Below are 18,832 nucleotides of genomic sequence, written 5' to 3'. Positions count from 1 at the left end.
TGTGTTTTTTGGGGTTTCTTTTTTGCTCTTTCCTTAATAACAATCAATGTTCCATCCCTCTTTCAGAATAACTACCAAAGCCTGCAAATAAAAAAAGAGCAAAGACTAAGTTGTGGGAAAAGAGTGTTTTCTGAAATTTTTATTTGATCTTTTCGTTGAAAAGAGTAGGAGTTAAAAAAAAGCCCAAGGAACACGAGCATGTCATACAAGGAAGGCATCTTCAGAGGCTTTATAAGAAAGATGCTCCAGTGAGTTCCAGGTAAAGTTCAACGTTCTCTGCTGTCCAGCACAAAGAGACATCTTCTGACAATCTGGCTTTAATCTCACCGAGGACTAAGAAAGGAATTAGCTTCTGGGATAAAACATAGCATACTTGGAGGTTCGGAAGCCAAGGAGGTCTCTCATTTCATTTCGAAATTTGGAAAGGTCCTGCCTGAGGTCATTGAGATTCTCCACCGTGGCCTGATCTGTACTCTGCAGCTTCTGCCTGGTGGAAGTCAGGTATCGGTGCACAAGGCAGCACATGATCTTCTGATAATTTTCATCTCGTTTCTGTTTCAGGGTCCTCCACTCCTAGACACAAATAAAATGTATTAGTTTTTATTCATTAACCTCTTAACACAGCGAAAACTACATAAGGAGGTCAGCAAATATCTAAAAAATCTTGTCTGGTGTCGTATTTTAACTGTGCTTGCGGATTTGTCTTCCGCAAATTACTGAAGAATCAAATTATTTAGGTACTTTCCAATACTCCCACTCATCTCTTCTTAATGATGAGTAGTTATGTTAGTTACAGATTTTAAAGTTCAATATGTGCTTTTATGATGCAATTTTGTGTAGTTCACTGTGTTTGACGTGGAATTTTTAAAAAGATTTTGGAATTCCATTGTATCCAGTGGTTTTTGGTAGTACAGTACAGTACGTTACAATATACAGTAATGTGAAAATAATGAAATCTCTGCTGTTGTATGAACGAAAGAAACCGATAAATGCAGAAAGTTTTCTATCATATCTTCACCACTGCAAAGGAAATAGAGGGGGAAGGGGAGGGACTTGGGGAGCTAGAGGCTTGCTAAAGTTGTTGAAAAATACCAAGCCCCATTGATTTTTAAATGAAATGGGATTTTCCAGCTTGCTGCACTAAGGAGGTGGCGGCAAGGCACAGACGTGCAATTAGGGCCTTCCATACACACACACACACTTACTTTCAGGCTGTTTTGTCTTTTGACCTTGCCCGCCGTGGTGTGAGAGCAGATCCATTTGCTGAGACTGGTGACGAGATAGCAGACGGTCTTGGGGGAAGGTATGATGTTGAAGGGAGGAGGCAGTGTACACTTGTCATCAAAGTAGCTCAGCCACAACTTGGCCCTGGCAAATTTCCACTCCTTGTCTTCGTGGTTCTGAAGCATTAGAACAGGACAAGGGAGCACTAGTTAGGTTATAATGAACCACAGCATTGTCATTACTCCTTTTAACTGGCTTATTAACATCAGCTGCATAGCATTTCAACCAGACCACTTTTTACTTTGCATCTTGTGTGCTGCACACATGAAAGCAGTTGTGATTCGTACTGAAAAAATAAATCCACAATCCACTATTCATATTGCTTTTGGTACATTCCTTGTCTAGACCTCTTGTGAGTCTACTGGATGTGTTCAAAATCTTCAAAGTAGCAAACAAATATACAAAAAATAGTACAAAGATCTCTCAAGAGCTGGGTCATTCAGCACTGATCTATGACCAGAACACAGGTTTTTTCTTAAAGCAGAAAATGTACCAATTTCCCATAAAGGACAGTAACTCCTTCAGACGGTTCTGAATGTGTCATTATTTCCATCCTTGGCTTTCAAAAAGCTAAATATGTTTTGACTTTAAAAATTGATACTGCTAAACAAAATCCATTAGCCTTTTGACGTACAGTATTCTTCTTACCAAGAAAAATAAACGCTGTGCCTACGCATGGCTTGAAAGCAAGAAATATTCATCCCTCTTCAGTAACCACATCTTACAGCTCCGAGGCAGCATAACATAATAACACCTTGTCTACTACATGACAGGTCCTCTGGACAAAATGATTTGATATTGGATCTATGAGATGCTTAATATCTGGACACTTCAGGCTCCTGTGTTGCAAGTAGCTAGATCAGGAAATCTATACTTCAGCTCCTAGGGAGCTCCAGCCCAGCAGATTGTATGGGTAGCCATTAAATCATCAATTTCTGAAGCCCTCTAACAATTAAAAAAATTTAAAGTGTGATTTTTACAATTACTGTATGAGATAATAAGTGGTAAAAATCAGTATACCCTTCAGCCCTAAAGGACCACAATTCCCTTAATTAAATCAATTAGTTGCTTAATTGATCAATAACTTACAAGTGTTCCTAATCTTTAAAAAAGCTACATTTTTTAAAAAAGAAATCAGGGTGATGTTTATGAATTGCTGGGTTGGGTCTCTCCAGGATGAGGGGTGGTGTCCTCTGAAAGCAGTTGGCTGAAATCCTTTGTAACAGATAACCCAAGTGCTACCTAATCACTAGTTTTCAAATGCTGTCTTCAAAACATGATTGAATTCCTAACAGGTGAAAGCAATTACACAGAGGCGCAAGCTGGCTAATACTATACTTTCACAGGCATTGTGAAGACTTAAAAGCTAATGACAAGAACAGACTATTCAGGCTATCAGTGCTCATCATTGTGCCACTCAATCACCGTATCAGGTCTTGACTTGAAATTTCCTAGTGTCTCTGTCTTCACCATGTGCCCTGACAATTCATACATTGCATGTTCTCTATGTTGAAAAAAGTGATAATTAGGATCAAGCTTATTGACCCTGCAATATTTTGGAGTTGTCATTTGCATCTCCTTAAATGTCATCCACTAAGACTGAAAATCTTATTTTCTCATTATCGTCTCCTTAAAACCTGGAATGTATCTTGTTGCTGTTTTCTGGTCTGCTTCCTGATGTCTTTTATGAACAGGAGACAATGAAGTGAGCTTCCGTTACATGAGGCAGTGCATGTGCGTTTAGGGCCTGTTGTTTCACTTACCGCAATCTGTTGAAAACTTTTGTGGAGCATAGCCACAAGAAGCTTGGTCAGGACAATCACAACCACTATGTTGTATGTGCCAACAATCAAGGCACCAACAAATGACCGTAACTCCTCAGTATAGCTGATCCTCGTTACAAACAGTGCAACATGCGCCAGTGAAAAGATATACCAGAACAAGGCATAGCAGGTCCCTATGAACCTGGAAGAGGAAATCAAGAGGTGCTTTAGTGTTGAATATGAAGCGACATTTTAAAATAATCTTAAACACATTCTCACGCTTCAAAAAACACTTACAGAGACATTGAAGGATGGACTTTTTCTTAATATTTCCAAATACAACAGATACAATATGTATATCGTGTGGTTTTGTGTATCCTGAGCACCTATATGGACCCTGGGGATTTAAGTAGTAATGCAATATTATGAAGCTTTTCCATTCAACATAAATATGTTTCTTCATAAAAAGAAATCCCATCTTACGAGTAGAATGTGTCGTTGCTCTGTTGCTCACAGAAAATGCCCTCACAGTCTTTCCCTCCAATTTTGCTGGGGTCCTTCTGGTCTTTGCCATATAGCTGCGTCAAACCAATGGTAAAGGAGAAGAGCACAAGAAGAAACAGACCCAGGAACTTGCCAAACTCTTGCAGCATCTGTCCCATTGAAATCTATTGAAGATTATAACCAAAGAAAAAAGTCATCACAACCCAGTAGCAAATGGTATGTAACCAATAATACACAATGCACATTATAGTCTCCAACTATCTATTTTAAAACACAAGCAACCATTTAGACTGAATTTCTGACTAGTATTAATATCTTGGCTAAAACAGGCTTACATTTGCACTGTTGATTTTAGACTAAGAAGCACAAATGTGAGAGAGAATAGAATAAAAGATAATGCAAAGAGCTGTTTCTCAATGGCTGTTTTATAGTGAAGTTATGCCACTGAACAAACTGAAAAAGAGAAACATGCTATATTACATGAGAACGTAGTTTTTAATGTTATTAATAAACTAATATTGTTAGCATCTGATTTTGGTAACCATGACATGTCTCCAAAAATCACTGAAGTCATCATTTAAGTTTCTTTTTTAGTCTGTCTTAAGACTCTTATGCAATGTAGACTGTTCAAGCAAAACACAAAGCACCATCTGAAAAGCCAGTGGACCGTAGTTTGTGTTCTAGATTCCTGGTACAAATCACTATAAAGCGTAGGAAAAGTACAGCATCATGACTTTTTTGTTTGTGGAAAAGACCATAAACGCTTGACTGGGGTAGATGCAGGATTCAAGAAACACAAGCTTCACTGTGCAGCTCTGAATGGTACGATTTACCCGTCAGAGACAGGGGCGGTTACTCGCTCGTACTGGCTTAAAAGAACCAATGAAAGGCCCACAAGGTTAACTGATGAGAAGCCTCAACAAATTTATATTAAAACAGCCATGTGTATGAATCCAAAGATGGTTTGCTCTTTTTTTAATAAAAATCTTGACTAAGGCTACAAAGACCTTCTATTTGCCTTCTGATTCTAAAATATTCGCTCCACAATTCATGCATTCAAAAAGGCATCAGTTCTAACTCAGCATAGAGTTTAACAAACCAAATCTTTCTGTTGGATTTTTAAAAATAATACTCTTGCAGCTATAGTCATTGCCAGTCTTCAATAACAGATCTTTTTTTTTCCACTGTAAAAAATATTGAAGGAATGTAGGGGTCACAAGAAAAATCCCTAGGTGCAGTGCATTGATGCAGAATGGAATGATTCAGTCTTTCTGAGTATTCTTACAGCTGTGGGTTTTAAGTTTCCTCTCAAATCCTGCACACAAGAATTAAGTCTTCATCACATACAAGGCCTCTCTCTCCCTGTAACCCTGAAGCTCTCCATGATCCTAACTCACATCACACAAGTTCACCTAAAACACCCAGTCCAGACATTTTGACCATGTCTGGGAAAAAATTGTTCTCTCGATGGCGGGGCGTTTGTGTGATTCTTTAGACAAGAAGCAACACTTAAAATATTTAATAACTGCAAATTGTCTCTGCTACAGCAGCACTAGGAATATAAAAATCACCAGTTTTGTGAAATAATTGCCTCTCTGGGTCTCTGCCCTGTAAATCTGTTATCTGTCCAAAGAAGCCAGACAGTGTTATTCTAGCCAGGGACTTTGTACATTAATATACCTGGCACACAACTCTCGACTTCAAAACAAACGAGTTTAAGACCGCCAAAATAATAGTTATTTTCTGCTCTACATATTATGTTACATTTCAATCAATTCTTGAGTAAAACCTTCATGAAAGGTCAACAAGTGTAATGTGTTGTCTATGAGAGCTGAAGACAGAGAGACTTACAGTTTATCACCATCATGGCGTGAAAAGTTCATAAAAAATTCTTTTCTAAAAGCTTTTTTTACATTATACGGTTTTTATTATCCCAGTTAAAGTATAACGTACATGTTGTGATTTGGAAATGCCTTACCTGTAAGGGCCCTAGGATTGAGCTGGTTGTATACATGAAGAAGAGGCGAAGGTAACTCAGGACATTGGCAAAGGCAAACAGTCCTTCTGCCACCAGAATAGGGTGGAAGGCATCCCAGTTCTTCCTGTCTTCTGTGTTTTGTATGTTTTTGAACTAAGAGAAAAGATGGGAGGCCTTTAAAAAATGCAGACATTCCTGAGATTTCCTCAGGAAAAACTGGATATGTTTCCAGCAAATAATCAGCCTTACAATCAATATGACTTGACTTATTTTATTTTCTCAAATCAACAGAACAATGTTGCGTGTTGACTAAACCAAAACAGGTTTTGGCATATCTGGCACTTTGGCAAAACATCTAAACTGCCTAATAAAGAGAAGTACATTTACAGAGTGTGCTGATTTTATTCTTAATTCTCTATCACAGCAGATAGTCTACCCAGCTGTGTTCCTGTGCATATCTGAGTAAGAAAGGTCATAACAAAATGTGGCACCTTGTTTTTTGCTTGTACTGGAGGGGTTTTTGAAAACTGCTCTTTACTATGCTACCTATTAATCATGGAATATCTATCCTTTCTTTTACTTTCTGCTTTTGTTAAACACATTTTTATTTACCGATATTGGAATTGCCAATCAATTATATTATACTCTCTTTATCTGGAATTACCTATTGTACGTTTTAAGACTTTTATTCAGAAATGTATATTACATTTAATCCATTTCCTTATAACATCCATCTATCCATTTTCCAAACAATAACAATTATTATATATTCTTCCATACATTTTTCAGCTGCTGCGCATTCCTACAACTTTCCTAATTTTTCATTAGAAATGTTCAAATGTAAAAGCTGTTATTGTAGCCATTGAGTGCTGTTTCTTTAAAAACAGATACGTGTGAACTTCACAAAAAAAAACTTCACAAAAAATCAAGTGCAAGAATGCTGCATTTTGTGGAATACTGCTCCTGCATGGCTTTACATTGAGTGTAAAGCATCAGAAGGTGTAATGGTCTATGAATCCCCTGAGCTCCTTTCAGACAGACTGAGATTAACTCACCTTGTGGTGTGCTACCACTTTGAGGGCGAAAGTTGACAAATAGAGGGAGTTCATGACAAAGCTGAGCTGATTGCGAGACTCTTCCAAAAAATCTTCCAGGCCTTCATACCACAGTCTTTTCACATCCGACCACACCATTCCTGAGGGAGAAGTACACATTTTCCACATACTACAGAATGACGAAAGACAACTTTCTCACAACGCTGCTTTAATTTGGGAAATTTTGCAATCGTTTCCTGATTCCTTCCTTTGCTATAAGTAATTTCCCTAATGATACCTTGGGGGCCATAGTCACAGCCATTTGGAAAATGTATGTGTCAGTGTTATCATCACTCAAAACTGTGAAATTAGATGTTTACATATTATTAAAAACTAACTTTGAAAGAATCATCTGATGCTTTCTGGTTATTTTTATAGCATATAATATATTATTATATATAGCATATAGAATATATACATACATTTGTAACTATATATTGATTTGGGGAAATCATAGCATAGTAAGTCCATGCAGACACTGCTATTGAACCTTATGTGAGGTACTGCACCCTAATTCATATATAGGTTTATATATATAGAATTTTAGACATAAAGTGTGACTGCTATCGTGCAGTCCCTTTTAATAAGATAATTATTCAGATATTCACCTGAGTTTAATAATATCCACTTCAACAATGCACACCTTGATCCAAAAATATTCATGCAGGTTTAGCTTCACATTATTGTTTTTATACTATGCACTGAGTCTAGTGGGAATGTTCACAATACATAAGCATCTCCAGCTGGGCAGACTGTTGCATAGTTATGCTTTAAACTCCCAAAGCATTAGTTTCCCATTCCTTTTCAGAACACCACCACAGGACTTGAACCTTATATTTTAGCTGACATCTAACACGAATGGAAGGCTGCCACAACAGCTCTAGTAAGAAGAGCCCTTGAAGTGGAAATCTCTCCCATCTGGCACATACCACTGTGAGGCTGCACAGGGCATGAGCAACCAAAAGTTCTCCTTCTAGGTATGTGGGGTAGTTTTGGTTTCCTATTATGGTTTTTGCAAAGGGGAATGCAAACAATTTGGGATTTCATTGAGCTCGGGATATGCACTGGAACTCGCAAGTTAAGAAAACAAAAAACAGTAACGGATACTGGTGTCTTACAGGGGACTGCAAAGTAGAAGATTTCTAAGACTGCCTATTCTGCAGGGTACTCAACACTTGAGAATACAGCCTTCCCTGATCACAAACTATTCAACCCCTCAGCCCTGGAGAAAAGACGCGTTACCAGTGCCTCACCGATAATCCACAAAATCAGCAGGTAGTCGATCATTTCCAGGGCTGGGCCCATGGTGTTCTTTTTGCCCTCGTTGTACACCAGGGAGTAGAGGTTGAGAAGGAGCAGGAAGGTGAAGTAAGACGCCATATGGATAATGAACTTCATGAAGGGCGTGTGGATGACCTGCCCCACGCGGGACCTGGGCACCAGCAGGTAACAGACAGACAGGATGGGCCAGAGCACAGCCACAGTCAGCACTGTCAGGATCTTCAGGCACGTGTGTTTGCGGCGGTAGCTGGCCGTCTGCCCGAACCACACTGTGTTGAGGAACTGCTGACAGTTTGACTGGGCCACAAACTGGAGGGGATGGACCGACAGAGGGGAAAAAGGGAAGAGAGTGTGGGAGAGGCAGGCTGTTAGAAACATTCCTTGGATTGTAGAAAACGCTACATAATTTCTCTACTCATAACTTTGCAGTAATTCAGATTCCTGCATAAACAGAACTAGAAGAGATGTCTTATAACACGTGCAGTGCCATTTCACGGTTTCTTAAATTATGTGTAAAATGTTTAGATTTTCCTCACCCTTTTAAAAAATGGAATATTTTCACATACCAAATAATTATGTGCACATATCAATACTCTCATTATCCTACAGTGTTATGGAGAAGAAAAGCAGTGAAAAGCAGTAAACCATTGTTACAAAAACTTCTGTGCAAAACCAAAAGTGCTTCCGGAGCAACAAATCTTCGTAACTACCAAAGACAGCATGAACTGAACACTCTGAACTGATGAACTAAGGTAAATATTCTTACTGCAAGGGCTTTGCTGAGATTCTTGTATGTGTGTAGTCATAAACCGAATAGAAAACCTGATCATGGCAGCATCTGTCTCTCAGCAGGCAACTGAACTGTGCTTACAACAGTGTGATATATTACTACAACACACCGAAACAAAGAGGGTCATCCATAAATTATCACTAGGCACCAAAGATGATCCTCATGAAAGAAAAACAATCTCAACACAGCTTTTTTTATTTATTTTTACAGTGCTTTGGGGTATTAAGAGCAGGAAGCAATACTTCCTATTAAGTTTTTTAACAAAATACCACACTATCCTGTCTTACAGAAAGCAAATGACTCTTCCACGGAGTCAGGGCAAGCCAGCTGATTTATTTTGGCTCAGATTATTTTTTTCCCTGTGACACATTGTTTTTTCATCTTCTGTATTTAAACTTAGGCCCTGCCGTTTGCTGTTTTTCCACAGGTGGATGGTTAGTTGATCAACGTACTGTAGATCCCATTTCTCGGCATGTGGTTCAGGTGGGGTTTAGCATTGTTTGAAATCATCCTTTCTTTTCCCATGTCTGTTATTTGAGCACTTGTACTGCCTTCTACAATACTGCTCTGCAGTGTGCTGCTCTGAAGCGAAGGATTGTTGTTTCATGTATCTTTTATATAACACCATGATAATCTCCAAATCATCTCAATGATAACACTTGTAACCTTCTGCCTGTGTTTTCTGTCAGCAGAGGTCAAGGTGGGCTATCTCATGGAGAACACACCTCTTTCTGGTTGTACTTGATGGCCAGTTTGAGACGACTGAGGTTCATTCGCTCCTCCAGGAGGCCCCGCTTGTCCACGTGCTCGTCGCTGGACGTGTGGTTCAGGATCACCTCCAGTTCTCGAGAGTTGCGGGCCTGAGCCAGCAGGTCTTTGGCGAACATCTTACACTGCTTCGCCAGCTCCTCGTAGTCATTCCTGTCACCAAAATCACAGGGACAACCCTTAGTGGTTACATCCTGTCAGCCCAGACTGATTTTGAGAGAAGTCACAAGCAGTGTTTCAGTTAGGGGGTTTGGGACTTTTGAATGTAATAACTGCCGCATCAGTTTCAAAGTGGGAAATGTACATGAATACAGTGTTAATGTCTGTTTAATATGCTGCCAGCATCACGTAAATTTGCATAATGTATGTTTTCCACATTCCCTCAATACACTTTCACTAAAGGACAGACCAATGCTGAAAGATATTTTTAAGGTAATCCAGAAACGTCCTATATTGTATATTTAATCAAGAAAAAAAAAAGATACAACTGTGGTTACTACTTGCACATAAAAAGCAGATAAGTCCCTTTTCAGGCCATCAGGGCCCATGGGGCCTTTGCCCACCGTTTTGCTTGACCATCCAACACTGTAGGTGGAGGTGATGTGGTCAGCCTCACACTCCAGCCAACCTATTACCCCCAGAAGGATTAACCCCTGGTACTCGTTTGGAATTTAACCTGGTACCCGCAAGCAATGGGTGCAAGGCAGTAAACACCCTGCACAGATCGCCAGTCCAGATTACAGGGCACACATAGACATAAACACCAACACACACACACACACACACACACACACACACACACACACACACACACTATGGACAATTTTCCCAGAAGTCAATTAACCTACCAGTTTGTCTTTGAACTATGGGAAGAAACTGGTACATCTGAAGGAAACCCATGCAAACACAGGAAGAACATACAGTACAAACTCCATGCAAATAGCAACCCAAATCTGAAATTGAATCCTGGGCCCCATCACTGTGAGGCAGCAATGCTAACCACTGTGTCACCACACAGTATAACCTTAAATTAACATACTAATGAAAAATGCAGTTTACAATTTTTTAGAAGTCCACCATCCATGTGCAAATTCAATATATTTCATTTCCCTTTCATGCCATCCTGCAGTGTTTCCCTAGCAAACTGCCACTGCTGTTGTAATCACAAGTACCTGAACTCCACTTCCACAAGACTGAGCTCTTTCAGGTCAGCACTAAGCTCGAAGGCTCTCAGTATTGGGTCTTCCTCAGTGAGCATTATCAAAGAGGGGCTTGCCAGGCAACGATAGATATCCAGACGAAACCTAATAAAGGCAAAACATAGATAAAAAATATATAAGATATCCACAGCTTCTAATCTCATGTGACAGAGCGTTTGTGAGAATAAATCCCAAAGCAACAAATTCTTTGTTCACTTGTCTAAACGTAGCATTACAACAAGTAAATCAGGTACTGTCGCTGCAAGTCAGTATATTTGCTATGGTTAACAGCAACTCAGAGTGGATAGATGACTCACACTGTCCTCCATTTTGTATTCTAGCTTCATAATGAAATTCTTAAAAACAGGCTCTGACATTATGCCTTGGTAATGGCTTAAATTCTTTGGGTATAACTGTTGTGTTGTGGAATAACAGCATACTTTGTAAGTGGAAGCCATTATTACTATTTGGCTTAAAGCCATTCTAGCAGTCAGACTGAAGATGCTTGTAAACTGTTTGTGTTTGATTTACTACAGGAAGAGACTGCCTTCTGTCTTGCTATTTTAGAGGGGCTAAAAATTATTATTAATCATAAAGTTCTAATGAGGTCCATTATAAAACCATAAACAAAATGTCATAAATAATACAAGCATGACTTTAATTAAGAAACAGATACTTTTATAAATGTCATTAAAAACTGTTACAACACTAATGAAGCCTTCTCTTTAATCATAATCAAAATACATTTTGAAAGGATCCAAATGAATGACAATAACATTTTCATTTTTAACTATAATGAAAATGTTTCTTAAATATTTAAAGATAAGATAGCTGTGAGGTTAAAAGTTTGTTACTGATTAACATTTGCTAATATTGATTAATTTCATTTAAGAACTTCAAGATCCATAGTAAACAATACTTTTGGACCTGAAAAGATAACCAGGCATTGCAAACATATTCCAGGTTCTCTAGAAACCCTTTTTTGGTTTGGGATATGGTGGACAATAAATTTTACCTTTTTGCACCCTCAACTGTGTAATCAATCTATTATGCTCCTCAGATGTGAGAGCAGACTACAGTAGCACTTTAACTTTCTAATATCTAGCAAACCTGAAGAAAAGTCAACATTAAGAGCACACAAATCACTTATCCAGCTTTGTTCTCCACGTGTTCCTCAGTGTATTTAGTACTGAGGGGTAGCATAGTACTGGGCTCATAACTGCAAGGTCACGGGGTCATGTCCTGGCTATGGTCACTGTTGTTGCTCCCTTAGCTATAATTGCTCCAATCTACCCAGAGACACAGATGGATACAAACATTTTCAGGAAGTCACCCTGCAATGGTCTGGCATTCTCTCAACGGGATGAGTATCACATGCTCTCTGTCCACTTCACTATTCAGGGAAATTAAGATAAGATTCCCTCAGAAAAACCTTTAGCCTCAGAGTATGGACTCTGTGTGTATACATGGTTTCAAAAACACAATGCTAAAAAAGGTAGATGTTTATGAAGGTTTCTGCCTGTCTCTACCAGTATAAACCTTACTGCAACCCTGCACTTCTGAACATTTCTTCTAAACTAAAATGGAAAAAAATCATATTCTATACACAATAACATGATACTTAACTAGTAATTAAATTCAAGAAACGATAAACACTGAAGTTCGATCTAATCTCTACCAAGGCCATTTGTGTTTCCCTTGTGCTTGAAAAGTGATTTCATTATCTAACTGGACAGTATCCTGACTGATATTTAATCAAATCCTTAAAGGACACACTTCAGCAACACTTAGAGACACATTTAAAAGACCTATGCTTAATTAAGCCATCTTCTTTCATGGTTTTAACAACAGAAGGGTTTTCATCATTATGAATGATCTAAGGCATGTTAAAACACAGTCTATTATAAAGAAGTAAATAATTCACTTTACCTTTTGAAGTGAAGGGGAATAGAGCTGAAAGTAAAGCATACATACTGTATCTAGTAATTGAATCCATTGTTGCTCTGAAAGAAGTGCTGATGGAAAGCCTTTTTGGTGGAAGGTAAACAAATTCTTCCAAAGACTTAAGAGCTACTGTAATCCTGTGAAGCCTTCTGGTTTAATTCAGTTTTTATGACACTTGTGTACTTTTGAAGAGCAGTACAATTTTATAGAAAGGAAGCACCTTTTCAGCCAAGGAATAATAAGAATAAATGTCAAATTTCCTTTAAGGACACAATGTTTATTGAAACTTCTCTACTTTGGATATTCTCTGTTAATTGTTTTCACAATTTCCTTTATATTTAACTAGTTTCAGTGTGTCATAACTGGCAAAAACCTCATACAATATAACTGTAATCTACTATTTAAGAAGGCTATTGCAAATCTGATCTGGAAAGGAAAACAGACTAAAAATAATGGAACACTAGTCAGTCAGACAGTAGATACAGGTGCTTTTACTGAGGTATCTCTGCTGTGTGTTTCCTGTTTTGAAAAATGACATTGGAAATCAATTGATAAGCTGCTTTTGAGATCGAAGCCTGGACCCAATTATAACTTTGACCTACCCCCAGATAGCAAATGACAAAATCCATTGTTTAGTGACAGATTTCCTTTGAGTAGAAGAAGAAGGCTGTCTCCTGCAAACAAAAGGCATCCACCAGGTCCTATTGGAACCCTTAAATACCCAAACTTCCTTAAGGGATTACACCAGCTGTACTGCAACAACTACTGCATTAGCATTTGCTCCTTATCATCTAGCCCATGGCTGTAAGGTGGCCAGTGATTGTATCACATGGGAAATACAACAGACTTCCTTTTACATACTTTTTGAGTGTATATTTTGTGACTGGTAACTGGGTTGAAGCTTTGCGTGTGCCGAGCTTGAAAACCACCACCCCTACAGACATCACAGTCCCGGGGACTGTCTACGCACCTGGAGTGGCGGAGACTGTCCTTCTTGTTTTTGACATTGCACAGCGTGCACTCACAGCCGACTGCATGAGGCCTTGGAAGGGAGATGTCCTGTTTGAGCAGCATGGTGAGGATCTCATAGTTGTTTCGATGAGCTGCTAGAATGACAGGGGCGACATCCATTGTCGTGGAGTATTCTGGGTTCTGAATTCGGTGGATCAGTTTCTGTGAAATGAAGAATACCAGAACAGTGTTAAGAGCAACCCACATCGGTAATGAACTATGCCTAATCTTCCTTCCTTGAGTATGGTAGTATTACTAAGGATATCTTGGCAGTTTCCCTACACACTTTCATATCTGTATTCTCCTCTTAACTCGGCTAACAGTACGATCTGCCTGTTCCAGTTGTTAAGGTGGAGCCCAGCGTAGCAAACAAACTCTGACATAGGGCCTGATTTCAGATGATCTGATTAGAGCCGTTTTCTTTCCAGTTGAATCAAATGAAGACCAGATGGCTGATTTATTTCTGACTGCTCACCACTGGAGAGGAACATAGGAAAATGTCAACTCTGTCCAGGCGCCTTTCCTTGCTCACACACAGATGGTTTAAACAAAACAATATATATAGAGAAAAAACAATTGATCACAGTGCTGGGGTAATTGATTAAACTGTATTCTTTAATGAAAATACCTTGCTTTCCATGTTAAGGGTTTCTGCAATTTCCATTGCATACTTGCTAAGATGATAACTCTACTGCATAATGATCACAAATGTTTTTTTTTTAAACCCCTTAGATCAAAACAGGACAGAAAGCACTAACTGCTATCGACGGTTTGGAGGACCTCCGTGGTCTATGATTGAGCAGGATATCAACGGCTCCCACCACTTCTGAGTCAATAGCGACGAGCAGTGCATCTGTTGTCTACCAAAAAAAAAGAAGAAGAGAAACAACAACAAAAAAAACAAAGAAATTACTGTCAACAAAGGGCACGCACAAAGCAAAATCACACAAAAAAGAATCCATGTGCGTATAGTCAAGTGTGGCGTGTGCAGCTTTCAGTAATGTGACTAACCTTGCATATATCTGGCAAATTGCTGGGTGGTCAATGTCTAATCCACCCCTCCTCCTCAGTGGCATTTGTCTAATGTGGGAACCAGCAACCTCTGGACAAGGGCCTAGCCGACTCTTAGAACAGGACCCTTTACCATTGACCACTAGAGGGCACTCATCACACAGATTTTCAATCAGGAGCTAAAAATCACTTTAATCTTGACTTAATTGAAACCATCAACTGTGACGTAAGAGCTCAGCTGGGATGAAATTGAAATTCCCTGTAGCTTCCCAGAAAATGGACAGGAGATCCACTCTTCAGAGTCCATTTCCCAATCCACACTTCTCTTCCAACCAAGCCTTGAACTTAAATAAAAGAAGCTCCCTTTGAGTTTCCAACATGTCTCTTTTCAAATGCGGCATACTCCGACTGCTGAACCACATTTCTTTGTCTACCCTCTGAAATAGGTCTGGGCAAGAGAGTCACATTACTTTAAATGTTAAGACGAACAAAAACCAGACCTGTATATGACGCGCCAGGGTCAGGCTTACCTGCACTTTAAAAAAGGTTGTTTATGAATTCCTTTTCTGGGCCACTCGGGGGATATCTGCCACAATCTTCACAGTAAGATTTTTTTTACTCAAAATGAAAGGCTGTTAAACAGTTTGCTATGTCTCCACAGGCTATAAACACATACTGTTGTCATTTTTTTCTCTTTTTACCTGACAGCCATGATCCAGAAGCAGCTGCAGTATGTCCAGGTTCTCATTCTCTATTGATATCGTCACCGCGTTTCTCCCCAGCACGTCCACGCAGTTTATGTTAAAATCGCCATGTCTCTTCTCCTCTAGGAGCTTTTTCACCATGTAATAGTCACCTTCACAGAAAGAACAGAAGGGTCAGTGATGACCTACAGGGGCTTGAGAAGTCCTGCCGCTGTTACGATAAGTGACAGTACCGGTAACCATGCTGGTTTCACTGTGTGTGCTCCACTCTGCCCTTATATAGGCAGCAAGTACCCAGCATTGAGACATTACTGAGGTCAGTCTCCAAATTTAATCTTCCTAAACTGATTATGTTTTACTGTAAAACCCTCTGTCATTATCCTTCATTTGGCTGAGGACTTCCTAGATATAAATATGCTAGACTACAATAACAACATTATAGAACAACCCAACAGCTATTATTCCTTAAAGTCGGCCCTACCTTCTCTCTCACTCACTCACAAGGCTCCAAAAGAGGAGACGTCCAATATTTATCGCAACAGCCACTTTTTTGGTCAGTCAACTCATCTAGCAGGTTTGCTGACAAACCTACCTTGAAATATTGATACCAGGAGCACAGTCCAATGTGCCCTGATATCTGAATGTCATGGATATGCATGGGTACAAAGAATTATTTGAAGACGTCCAAAAACTATATTTTGAATGGAAAGTGAGGAAAACATGGAACATTTAACCCTAGGGTAAATTTCACTACAGCACAGTAGTTTACCAGCTGGACGTGGCAGATGAATTGCACACATACTGTACACACGTGCAGAAACATTAGCAATAAAGATGTAAACAAAGATGCACTTTAAACATAGATATTGTGCAGTTGCTTTAAATGTATTCAGGTACTTTTTCATCTACAAATAGACTACTTTCATTGCTTTAGAATGGGATGCAGTGATTAAAATTGACATACCCTGACTTTCATACAGTATGTCCATTCTTATCACAATATTTTATCATATTCTTTAGTTCACTTGGAAATAAATAAATAATAAAATGCATAGCAGCCGCTTCACTATACAGTATACCGTAAATCACTGTAGTATACCCCCAGAACTACAGGAGGAGTTGTTGTTTTCTTTCCTTTGAGGTGTACAAAGATATTTTGAAAAGAAAAGGCTGAGCTCTTTATTAAGAACCATTAGCTTCCGAAGTGAAGAGCTGAACTATTTTACATATGGCCTTTAAATAAATTACTTCTGTTGATTCTTCTCGACTTTATAGTTAGCATCAGGATCGCACAGTGGTTGTGTCGTTAAAACAACGCAAAATCAAGCCGACTCTTGTATGTTATGATTACAAAAATAAGCAAAAGCTTATAAGCAATGAACTTCGGGATGGACAAATATTAAAGGGAATAAAAAATTACCTTAAACGCATTGCAGTGTTTTAATGGTCCATGCAGGTTGATCTGCTTAGTGTCACCCCGTACTGTATGTTAAAAGTCCCGTGCGGTAAAAATTGTTAACCAAAGCTTTAGGCTAGTCACTGACTGCACATCAATAATATTTTAATAATTTAAAGTTGTCGTTTGTTTATACACTCCAGTATCTTTCAAATAACCGCACCTGCGTTAAGGACGTTTCCTACCTTTTTCACAAGCAAGGAGGAACAGCTTTTCGTCCAGGGTCGTCTCCTCTTTTACCTCTCTCACATCCTTGAGTGCGAGATATTTATCCGGAGAGGAAGAATCCGTGCTCTGGTACAGAGCAGCCATTATGACAGAAAACGAGTACGGCAATACATTGATGTGCATCACACACTAAACAGTAACGTCCATTAAATGAAGAACCCCTTCAGATTTTGTTGTAAGAAAAAAATATAGAAAAACACCTCTTAAGCACGACGCTCCTTATTTAGCATCAGGAGTTGCAGTGTTATAAGACACCGTTTGAAGAGAATTAAGATATCCACGCTTCAGGCTTTGTAATTGTTCTTATTTGTGAAATTCGTTTTCATCCTCACGGCGATGTTCGCAGTGCAGGTACTGTTTTTTGGTTTTTGACCAAAACCTTAAATCTACCTTTGAAAATGCGTATGTTATTATATAACGGCGCAAGATAAAGAAATGATACGAGCAACTTCTCTCTATGGAACTGGCGACGTACTGGTCCTGATGGTGGTACTGCAGTGTTCTGCGCATGTGTATTGTTCACCTGCTTTTTCATGTTGAGGGTGCAACATCTTGAGAGACGGACTATTATATAATATCGGCGATAAGCGTCACTGCTGCTAACAGATCCAGCTGATCTGTGTAAAGGATTCGATTATAAATTGTTTTTAAATATTTGTATCTATTATGTTATATAAAATCTAATATCATTTTCGTGGCTAGACATATTTTCAAAATCAGAGAACCACCACATGTATGGATGCTGGCCTTGATAATGAAATGATAACCATCTTGTTTCATTCTTGTGGTAAAAGGGTTGAATTGCGGACGCGATTCAAGGCTTGAACTCAGGGAAGTTAGTGGACTAAAAAAACAACAACACGAAGAATAGGGAGCCATGTAGAAAATATTTTAAAATTATTTCATTAGACCCTCACGATAACTTTGGTTAATCTGCACTGAATAAAATAAGATCAAAACCAAAGATTGTGTGTGGTACGCAAGGTTTAATGATTAAAAAAATGTTTTTTTTCAAGACGGCACTTCTTAATCTCTGTAAAAGATGTAAACAGTGTAGCGCAGCTGGCCGTGTTGAAAGATAGTGTGATTATGTAAGAATATAATGTAGAACATACAATAGCTCGTAGTTTAATAATAGGATTTTGTTTCTTTTAGTCGAGGGAGGGAGGGATAGTTTTACATGTGTCCAATTCTCAGGCATTGTAGTGTTTTCTGTTTTTTGTTCTGAGGGTAATTACTTGAGCTAATTAATAATTAACACCTGTTCTTCCAAGATCTGTAGTACCTGATGATCTGAGGAGAATTTCTGTATATAACCTCCTGTGAGACAGTATTAGGACACTCTTAGAAAGACTGGAGCCAGCCATCATTTGTCTAAGCATATCAAAGTGCTGTGAGGGACCTGTGACTGTCTGGGCCTCAAGAGATGTATGGGTTTTTCTATTTTCTTTTCATCTGTGACCGCACTTGATCTGTTGCCTGTACAATTGAGGAGTTAATGATAACTATGAAGCAAGGGATGGGCTTTGGAGAAGACTATTTGATGTGGAAGCTCTCAAAGAGTGGGAATGCTCACTGCCTCTATAGATATGTTTCAACTACAACTACAAACAATTGATTATATTATCATATTAGAAGCTGTTAATTTCGCCAGTTACAGTTACTAATTGAGGCTACAGAAAAAAATGCCTCCCTTTCAAGCACATTTAATATGCGTATCCATGGTATAAACAATCCCCTAACTACTTTATTTGGAAAACAGATAATATCAATGAGACAGTTAAGGATCTACTTACTGTACAAACAAATCCTGTCCA

At 38.8% G+C, this 18,832-nt stretch overlaps 1 protein-coding gene across 1 annotated transcript; it reads right to left on the bottom strand.

Moving 5' to 3' along the window:
• Positions 1-110: 110 nt before the first annotated feature.
• On the bottom strand, positions 111-17,538 carry trpc1 (transient receptor potential cation channel, subfamily C, member 1). The gene is made up of 13 exons (XM_088613503.1): positions 16,973-17,538; positions 15,329-15,483; positions 14,375-14,476; positions 13,576-13,778; positions 10,635-10,766; positions 9,420-9,615; positions 7,877-8,213; positions 6,585-6,724; positions 5,530-5,682; positions 3,531-3,715; positions 3,048-3,249; positions 1,206-1,400; positions 111-573 (listed from the first exon to the last, which is right to left on the bottom strand). Exons 1-13 carry the CDS (start codon positions 17,136-17,138, stop codon positions 346-348), a joined length of 2,394 nt encoding a protein of 797 aa, XP_088469629.1. The 5' UTR covers positions 17,139-17,538; the 3' UTR covers positions 111-345.
• Between the last annotated feature and the right edge of the window lie 1,294 nt (positions 17,539-18,832).

Source organism: Lepisosteus platostomus, chromosome 2 (assembly GCF_059453375.1).
Source record: "Lepisosteus platostomus isolate fLepPlt1 chromosome 2, fLepPlt1.hap1, whole genome shotgun sequence".
NCBI lineage: Eukaryota > Metazoa > Chordata > Actinopteri > Semionotiformes > Lepisosteidae > Lepisosteus > Lepisosteus platostomus.
This window is presented reverse-complemented; position numbering and strand designations above follow the sequence as displayed.

What these genes read in the sequence shown, in the direction of transcription:
- trpc1 (XM_088613503.1), bottom strand. Translation starts at nt 17,138, where the DNA reads ATGCACATCAATGTATTGCCGTACTCGTTTTCTGTCATAATGGCTGCT. An exon ending in CCTCCTTGCTTGTGAAAAAG is followed by an intron (nt 15,484 to 16,972) that starts GTAGGAAACGTC and finishes CTTTCTGTGAAG; the next exon opens with GTGACTATTACATGGTGAAA. An exon ending in AAAGACAAAACAGCCTGAAA is followed by an intron (nt 574 to 1,205) that starts GTAAGTGTGTGT and finishes ATTTGTGTCTAG; the next exon opens with GAGTGGAGGACCCTGAAACA.